We start from the raw sequence: 9,637 nt of genomic DNA on the forward strand, positions 1-9,637 counted from the left end.
AAAGAAAGAAAAAAGGGAGAGATGTTAGAGGTGGAGAGATATTGGGAGAAGGGGACCGAACTAGTTCAACCCAAGGAGAGAAGGAAAAGAATAAAGAAAAAAGAGAAAAGGAGAAGAAGGGTATTTAACCAATTCAACCCAAGAGGGAGATAAGAAATACAAAGGAAAAGAGATCGAAGTAGTCTTCCATTTGGCCAAGGATTAAGGAAGAAGAAAAAGAAGAAATATGTGGCAAAACCCTAGGTCGATTCAAAGGAGTAAGAGAAGAAGAAAAAGAAGAATAGAAAAGAAAGGAAGAAAAAAAAAGAATCCCCAACTCCTATTTGACATAAATAAAGAAGAAGAAAGGAGAAGATGAAGAAGACAAAAAGAAAAATAAAGAGAAAGAAAAGGAGGGCTTGGTGGAGAGGAAACCCTAGGCTGAACCAGTCTAGTAGTGAAGGAGTGAAGAAGAAGAAAAGAAAGAGAGGACCGAAGTAGTCCAAGGAAGGAGGAAGAAGAAAAGAAGAAACCCTAGGTTTGGTCCAAGGAAGAAGAAGAAAAGGAAGAGAAAACCCTAGATTGGTATGACCCAAAAAAGAAGAGAAAAAAAAAACCTAAAACAAGAAGGGGTTCAACCATTAAGAAGAGGAGAATGAAGAGACTACAAGAAAAATGACTTTTTCCGCTAGAGTTTTTACCGGCAGTCGGCAAACTGTCGCTAAAACGTTCTAGCGGCAGTTATAAACAACTTCCGGTATAAATGATCAGCTGCCGCTAAAAGTATATTAGCGGCAGTGCAACTGCCGCTAATTCTAATTCGGCTGCTGCTAAAAGTATATTTTTAGCGGCAGCCTTGAGCTTTTTTCAAACTACCTGTTTTCTAATTCTAATTCTAATTTTTTCAAACTATCTGTTTTCTCTATATTCATTTATACCGAAATAAAATACAAAAAAAAAAAAAAATCAATTACAAGATAGTTTGATCAAGATCAGAATTCACCCCAAAATTTTTCATTAATAAATATGAAAAAGAATTTATTGATTGATGCTTGTATTGGGAGCATAAATGCTGCTGCATATACAGGGAATTTATTTTTTGACAAGTCCAGTTGGTTTTCTTGTATCTTTGTTGATCGGATGCTCCATCTTCGTGACTTCCCCACTTTGATCTGATTTGGTTTCAAGGGAAGATCTCTCTCATAGCGATATGACCAACTTAAAGGTCCTGTGTCTGAGACCTCTTTCCAGGAACCTGCTCCAGGAGGTCCTCTGTTACTAGGAAAAAACCATGGCTGGCTCTCTGACATTGATGATATAAGTATCTTCTTATTCCGTTCTGCCTGATGATTTTAGCATCTGCAAGCTCCTCAGCTGCATCAGTCATTACATAAAGTATCAGGATACGTTGACTAACATCCACATTAGGAGAGTATAATAGTTTGTTGAGGACATCCACAAATTCAAAAGGACATGTGACAAGCAATACAACTAGTGCTCTTTGCCTCTTTATTTCAGCTGATTCTTCCTCCCCTTCGATGGTCAAAATTGAGCGACGGACCTGCGCAAGAGCTCTCACAAGATCACCAGACACATGCTGGAGTTCATCAGGTGATGCTCTTACAAGTTTTTCAGCAACATCGAGTGCTCTTTCCACCTGATAGAATAAGAAACAGATAAATAATTAGGAAGGATTCCTTTATCACCTATTCAAATTAGTCCTGTCATAATAGTCCAGATTAATCACTTGATAAGAGAAAACCAGAGAGAAAAGAGAAGAAATGAGAGCAGAAAAGAAGTTCAATGGGTGGAGAAAAACCAGATAGCTTCTTATTTTTACGCTTCCTTTTGGTATTTATTCTGGCGTCAGCATTGTCTACTTCCTTGTAATAGAAGATATTTTCACATCACCATGAATCTCTTTTTTACCATTCAAACTGGATGAAATCCCCTTGGATTGGGTAGAAAACCCAAATTCCCAGTCAATAGTCTCTCCATTGAAACTATCATCAAGGTAAAGAGGATTTTTTGGGTCAACCACTTTAGAGAAATCAAAAGTTATATTATTCATTTTCCATGCTAGATATGTATCTGAAGAAAACAACACATTGGAAGAAAAGAATGGGAAAGGATACAAGTTTGCTGCTCATTGGAGCTGATTGAACAAACCCACGTTTTGACCATACTCCAACCAAACTCCATTGGGTCAACAGGAATTCTTCTTCTGGATGTGCATCTTCTGGAATAGATCAGTTGTATATGTTACTGCCTATTTTGGGAACTCAGTTCTTTTCATTTTAATATCAATTAGAGGTATCCATCCAGTGTTTTTATATTGAAATATATGTATTTGTTGATGTTCTAGAGGAACACTACAAATGCCTCATGATCCAGAATGAGGAACAGCTGGGTTTACAAAATATGAACTACATTTTCTGGGATTTAAGCAGGAAAGAAGTACCTGAAAGAACCTCCGCTCCTCCAGCCATTGCATAATGGGCATGACTTTTTCATTATCATCTTTCCACTCGTTAGCCACCACAGCTGCAACTCGATTAGCTGAAACTTTAATTCTTGCTAGTTCCCTCTCTAGTGTCCTTTTCTCATCCTGGAAAATCATAGGACAAGGGAGTAGCTCAACTCAGAATTTTGCACCCAAATAAAAGCTTCAAATATCACTGACCTATGAGCACTTACCGAACTAAAGTAGTTAAAGTACCACTCACTAACAGGCTGGCTCTTACATTTAATTCAGAAAGCCTGAAAGTGAAGTCAACCCAGGACTCCGGGAGTCAGGTAGTGGACTCAGGAAGTCATGTTCCAAATGCCATTTAATTTATAAATATGTGGAAAAATTTAAAAAGCATAAAAATATAAATTTGAAAATGAATCACTATCACTTTTCTTTTGTTAAATTTAAGCGATATCTTGATCATCCCAAGAAAATTCAAATCATTAACCTTTGTTAGTATATAAAAATATCATTCAATGGACAAGGCAATCAGCAAGCATGATTTGGGAATCAAATCCATCAATTCTTTTCTATTGACTTCACCATTAAAAAAGCCTAGAAAGAAGATTTTAGGGATTTTTATATTGTACTCCACCTCAGAATTCTGATTTGAACTGCAGACCTACAACAATTCAAATTTATAAACACCTCCACCTATAACATCCATACCCGACCGTGAATTGGCATCAATTCCGAGCTGGCACCTACCTCCAACTGTACAATGGAGCTAGGATTTCTGAGGGAGAAAGGACTGTTAGGGGGAATGGGTTATGCTAAACCATCTCATCATGGATGGAAGTACATATATACATACATAATATATATTCAACTCTGCCAAGTTTGCATTACAGGTATTATGGTGTCTATATGCATCCCTGCTTAACTTCAAATACATTTATGGAATTATACCGTCTCTGTTTTTATTTTTTGGCAAACTATGCTCTGTTATGAAGACATAATGTTGAATTAAGTTTCCTCTGTTCTAAGGTATGAGAAACGAATCATCTGTTATGAAGACATATATACATACATCAGCTACCTTCCATATATCCAGTCACAAGTGTCAGTCGAAGAGGTGTTTCAAATAGATTAAGTGAGGTGTGAGGCTATATCCCACAATGTACAACTGCAGTGTAAACCCAATGTTTAAGTATAACATAATTAATTATCTAAAATGATTCGAATCTAGAGGATGATATTTATGCTTCTGGTTTTCAAATTAATTATGAAGGAAACCTAATTGAATTCATATGTGTATTGTATTGTTAATTAATTGGCTAAAATCCATCTATTAATTAGTTGGGGAATGAACTCTTTAGTGTGTCATAATGCAAAGAATAGAAATATCCATCAACAAACTAATTATTCAATCCTAATCTTAAATTGCCAAGATAGCTACTAAATAGGTTAACCAGAATTTTTTGGAAAATAAACTTTAAAGAATAATGTGATTATGATTATTCACTTGTCTTTTATTAGGACTATGGAATATGGTAGAATACAATGAATTGGACCAACAAACCATTGAATTGGACTGGTCAATTCTAACTTAAGAAGAATCGGATGTCCTGTCTTTGACCCAACAAACCATTGAAAACCATCTGCTTTTTAGCCATTCGGATGGTTTTCAACAACCAGCCCTGTTCATTGCTGTATCTTAGCTACAAACAATGCTTTTAAGAACCTATAACCCTCAATAGAAGCAATAGCACATTTCTGGCTGTTGCTTAATTGTATACAGAATATATTTAGAAACTATGATCTAGACTTATATATTATAAATCAGTTTTTTCAAAAGAGTGGTCCAGGTGATAATGTTAGAATCTTCTCCATGTGGGAGTCTCTTTATCCCTCATCTTTCATACACAGATGTGTTGCTTTAACTAGACATTAAAATGATCTTTGGATGCAGTGCCCAAAAAAGCAATCTAGTGAACCAACTTGTTGGATTAGATATCCTAGAAACTGTTCCATTAACGGTTGATATATTTTAAAGCAACAGGTGTCTGAAAGTGTGGATATAGTCACCATTTACTGCATAAAAACTTTATCCAGAAGGTAGGGGTGATCATTGGCTGGGCCAGGCTTGTCACCTAGTATAAGGAACTTCAAGTAAGACCAAGCCCAACCTGCACACGGTGTCTGAAATATAAACCCAGGCCTAAAGACTTGTACATAGTATACACGGGCCAGGCATAGAAGTATCGGGTGCAGGCCAGGCTTTCTAGGCTGGGCTAGGAATGATAATCCCAACCATAAAGTGAAATTCCTAGAAAGCAACAGCCCATGTGGTTAAAAGTTTGGGGTTTTTATTGTTCAGTCTATCCCCGAAATCCTAGCTCCACCATACAGTTGGGGGTAGGTGCCAGCTCGGAATTGATGCCAATTCACGGGCGGGTATGGGTGTTATAGGTGGATACTTGAAAAAAAAATCTTCCAAGCATTTCCCATTCTGACTTAGTACAAATGTTTTTTTTGATAAATATGACTTAATACAAATATTAAGACAATAATTTTGGGGATTTTCCATATTATTTGATGATTGGGATTGGCACCAATTCTAGTTTTAAATTTTTGACCTACTAATTGCATGACCCTATTTAACTTCTATCATTTTCTTTCCTAAACTGAAAAAAAAAATGATGAACAGAGGATGATGATATTGTAATATGAACATGCTGACCAGAAAACTATAGGTATTCTATGGATGAAAATGGCTCTAGTGGAATAAATTGCTTTTAGCTCCATTAATTGTAGGATATTTCTCAAGTTCCAGCTTACACGCATGGGTTACTATCAACATTATCTTAATTAGATTGTATATAGTAATGGTGATCATTTTGATTTTTCAGGGGAGATGAGGTGTAAATCAATTATTTTCCCCTCTGTTGCCATATTGAGATTATTTTCATTTCATTTTATTCAGTTTATTCCTTCATAGTCTACTAGGTAGTTTGTGATGCAATCTGTGAATCTGTATGTATATAGAGTGAAGTTCAAAACAGCATACCCACTGAAAAGCACCTTCCTGAGTTCCATCCAGAACAGTGGACTATGAAGGAATAAACTGAATAAAATGAAGTTCAAAACAGCATATAGAGTATAGAGTGAATCTGTATGTAGTTTGTGATGCAATCTGTGAATCTGTATGTATATAGAGTGAAGTTCAAAACAGCATACCCATTGAAAAGCACCTTCCTGAGTTCCATCCAGAACAGTGACCCACTCTGGTTTTCACTTCAAGGAACTTTTGTCTTCAAGAAAATCCCTGACCTAGAAACAAAGTATTTTAAACCATGAATAGGAGTACCTATTTGAGTGTTGATAAGAAAAGGCAAAATAAACATATGCATATACACACTGATTTAAGTCATAAAATCAAAAGGGGAACAACATGAGATTTTCCGCTTGCAAAATTCTATCTGAAGCATCACCTTCCAATGCCCTCAGACCTGTCATTTCCTGAAATATGCATTGAAGTCAATCAGAGTGGACAACAGGTATGGAAGACTTGCATAGGTTAAATATTTTATAACAGAAAAGTGAAAAAAAATATATCATAAGTACACACCCCAATTCTGACTGGTGTCTTGTGACAACTCTTTAGTAACAACATCTTCTGCTTTCTCAATCTGCAGCCTTCTGGGGATCATTGGCATATGCACTCAAACCCAGTTTTTTCTGCAACAACAATGAACCATAATGGACATAGTAAAACATGCACGATAGACATGTACATCATAGGATGGGCCTCATAAATGTTGACATGAAAATGCCTTCATTTATCTTTAATTATGGGGCCAAAAATGTAGAGGCAAGAAACATTCAGAGAACAAAGCAAGAAGCCAGAGACAGAGAAGAAAAAAGAGCATTTTGATAGGTTTTCTAAATAGAGGAAAAACGTTTTTGATGTTCATCTTGTCATGAAACCAAGGCAAGTATCAACATTATATGGTAAAGATTTTTAGAAGGGATAAAAGTGTCTATGGTTTAAAACAAATAAAACACCACAGAAAACCTAGCAGACAAGCCCCAAAACCAGAAACCTGTAATTGTCTAAATCAGAGCCAAGAAAACAGTAGAAAATTAGAAACCAAGGATTAAAGAAATTGAAGGGAATTCTAGTTATGTAGTTCACTGCAGCAATCTAATACTCTATTCCAATTCAATCCCAATAACATGCACAAAATAGGGTCTACCATTGTTATCTGAGAATCTTCTCTAAACCCATTGCATTACAACGAACAAATTCCACTTCCATTTCCGATCCAAACGTAAACCTACTATTTGAATTCAAGTTTAATTGTTCAAGAAGAGACAAAGAAGTAGTAAAATTCCAACCTCAGGACGTCAATCTAAAAGATCTAAAAAACACTCCAATTCTGTGGCGCAAAGGACAAACAGATATGCAAATCTGAATTTCGATTCTAAGAGATGGAATCATAGAATCCAATTCGAATTCCATGAATCAGATAGGCCCTTGAAATAGTAATTTGAAAAGGTCCTCTTTGAAAAAGAAAAGTTGCATTGCAGCAAATTCCGTTTCTATTTCCACTATTTGATCAAAGCACAAGCTTACCTGTACGAAGAGCTCGAGATCTTTTCTGATGAGAACGAGATTCAGACTTTCGTCGAAGCAATACACGTGGACTCTACCAGAGCTTCCGGCTTCAAAATAACCGCATGACCTGCAAACTCCACTAGAAATAGATACTAGAGGAACATGAACTGCAAGTCTGGCCATTAACTAAAATAAGTTACAAACTCACAAACCCTTACATGGCACGTGGGCTAGCTCATACCTATTTGAGTGCGAGAGGTTCTCTCAGGAACAAAAGCAAGAATCAGATATACAACAAGAATCACAAACCTAAACTCTATAGCTAGATATTTTATGAAATCAACTTGAGTATACAGTTTGGTTGAACTGATTCTGATTAATATAATCACCAAAGCTTATCAGAAAATAGAAGGAAAGGCTCTAAAACCTCGTGTTGATTGAGTAATTATCCTCATTATACCAAAATTGAACACTAACTGATTCGGAAGAGAAAATGTCGATTGAAGTGTTGAAGAGTGGCTGAACAAAAAAGGACAGGATGTTCTCCGGTGATGAATTGAACAATTCGGGTTTTGATTTACCTAGGCATCGCCGGTTGGTGTTGTCCAGTGGAAAACAAAGAGAAATTAATAGGTGGGATTGAATATATATATATATATAGAGAGAGAGAGAGAGAGAGAGAGAGTTTACCCATCAAATGCCATGTGCGACTGTATGCGGGAGAGATATAGATAGAGCGCGAGCGAGCGAGCGAGAGAGAGAGAGAGAGAGAGAAAGAGAGCGAAAGATAGATGACTGAGAGAAAGAGGGCGGGAAGAAGGCGATAGCTAGCCCGTGCTTTTTGCGGCAGTCGATTGTTTTTTAGCGGCAGTTTTAATTGACTGCCATTAGAGCTAAAGATCAATATTTCTAGCGGCGGTCGCCAAATAGCCGGTTCGAAAACTGCCGCTAGAAATGCATTTTTTTTGTAGTGAGAGTCATTACAACTCATTTTTGGATGTATTTATCCATTGGAATCATGTAAGAGGCGTGCCTGGGGATCAAAACTCACGCCTTAATGTGAAAAGCCCTCCAACAGAACCTTTAAACATGATACTTTTTGGACTGTCAACATCATTTTTTTTTGTCAAAGGATCTCTAGCTATTTGATCAAAATCCACAGAAACGTAAGCTACCCACCTCATTTTGTTTGGTTTTCCATAAGACTTATTAGTATTCCTTTTCTTTATTATTGATGTAGGCACATTCGGCTAAACCAATGGCTAGGAGGTCTTGCTGGGCAAATCAGGGCCCACTCAGGGATGAGCTCGGCAGGTCTTGTGGTACCAATCTCGTTGTGTCACCTAGCGGCCTTAGATGGCCTCGTTCCATGCGTACGGACTTCATCTTGACCTTCCGAGATCTGCCATAACTCGGTGGCCTCAAGTATAAATAGGAGGTACCAACATCAAGGTAAGGGATCTAGAACTCAAGACTCCCAAGTTCTCTTTGGAGTTTCTTTATCCTCTCCTATCTCCTTGTCTGAGTTACTTCGTACCTCAGACCTCGGACACTTTGCACTTCAGACACCTCCACTAGCCACCTCAGCTTAAGAGCGAATTTATCGTATTGACCCCTCGACCAATCTGAGCATTAACAATTGGCGTCGTCTGTGGAAAGCATTGCTAAGACATCCCTTAATTTAACTCCACACCAAAAGAATCAACTCCTAAGCCTCAGCCAACATGGTGAGGAACACGTGAAACACTCAAAACCTGGTTACCACTGAACAACTTCAAGCGGTCCTCGACCAGTTGGACCACCTCACCCGACGGGTTGATGAGGCGTAACCATAGGCAGGACGCCACCCCTAGGGCGACCGCCCTACCTACTAGGAGTTTGGGCCACTGAGGGGAATGTGAGTCCGTTGACCTGCTAGCCCTCGACCCCATCGATTCCCCTCAAGCCGAGCCTTTGGAATTCGACAGTAGCCGATGCGTCAGCCAGCCGTCGAGAGCCTCAGGACCTCTTAGCCAAAGGGGGTAAGAATCAGCATTGTCTCATGATAATTGCCAAAACCCTAAATAGCATCACCACCACGAAGAAGAGAGAACTCTAGGGACGAAGGCAGGTGCCCCGGCTATCACAGCCACCTCTCGAGGGCCGAGGGCCGACGCCATGCCTCTCCCTCACAGGTCTCGGGCCTTCGAGACCTCCTAAATAACTGTCGAGCTAGAAGAGATGGACATAGCCCTGCATCCGAGTACTTGGGGGTCCAGGTCAACCCCCACCGAGTTTGTGAAGACCGGAATGGTGCGTAGGCCCCCTTTGACCAAAGAATCATGGACCTACAAGCCCAGCTCGGAGCTATCAAGGACGAGCTCCACCAAGTCAGAGAGTGCCGATTTGACGCCTTGGCCAACTAGAGCCATCCAATTGGAAGGATGGAAGCATTCACCTCGGACATCATCTTCGAGCCCCTTCCCCTGCTCTCCAAAGCTCCAGAGCTAGAAATGTACGACGAGACGATAGGCCTCAGTAACCACCTAGAAAGTTTCAAGGTGCTCATTCTCCTTATGGGTACTCCGATGCCCTGACGTGCTGGA

At 38.8% G+C, this 9,637-nt stretch overlaps 1 protein-coding gene across 15 annotated transcripts; it reads right to left on the bottom strand.

Moving 5' to 3' along the window:
* Positions 1 to 960: 960 nt before the first annotated feature.
* LOC148843756 (uncharacterized) lies at positions 961 to 8,234 on the bottom strand. 15 transcript variants are annotated; one of them, XR_016102997.1, is made up of 8 exons: positions 7,743 to 8,108; positions 7,071 to 7,179; positions 6,063 to 6,172; positions 5,926 to 5,953; positions 5,672 to 5,764; positions 2,441 to 2,587; positions 1,485 to 1,636; positions 961 to 1,353 (listed from the first exon to the last, which is right to left on the bottom strand). XR_016102997.1 is itself a non-coding variant. In XM_088956916.1 (7 exons), exons 6-7 carry the CDS (start codon positions 2,480 to 2,482, stop codon positions 1,199 to 1,201), a joined length of 480 nt encoding a protein of 159 aa, XP_088813042.1. In that variant the 5' UTR covers positions 2,483 to 2,587; positions 5,672 to 5,764; positions 5,886 to 5,953; positions 6,063 to 6,172; positions 7,071 to 7,179; positions 7,743 to 8,234; the 3' UTR covers positions 961 to 1,198. The 15 variants fall into 15 exon arrangements, 13 of the variants coding, with proteins under 13 accessions (XP_088813042.1, XP_088813041.1, XP_088813055.1 ...); XR_016102996.1 differs by lacking the exon at positions 7,743 to 8,108 and having other exon boundaries at positions 7,071 to 7,210; XM_088956916.1 differs by having other exon boundaries at positions 961 to 1,636; positions 5,886 to 5,953; positions 7,743 to 8,234.
* Between the last annotated feature and the right edge of the window lie 1,403 nt (positions 8,235 to 9,637).

The sequence above is a fragment of the Nelumbo lutea genome, chromosome 8 (genome assembly GCF_056320005.1).
Source record: "Nelumbo lutea isolate HS-2025 chromosome 8, American lotus-T2T, whole genome shotgun sequence".
NCBI classification, from domain to species: Eukaryota; Viridiplantae; Streptophyta; class Magnoliopsida; order Proteales; family Nelumbonaceae; genus Nelumbo; species Nelumbo lutea.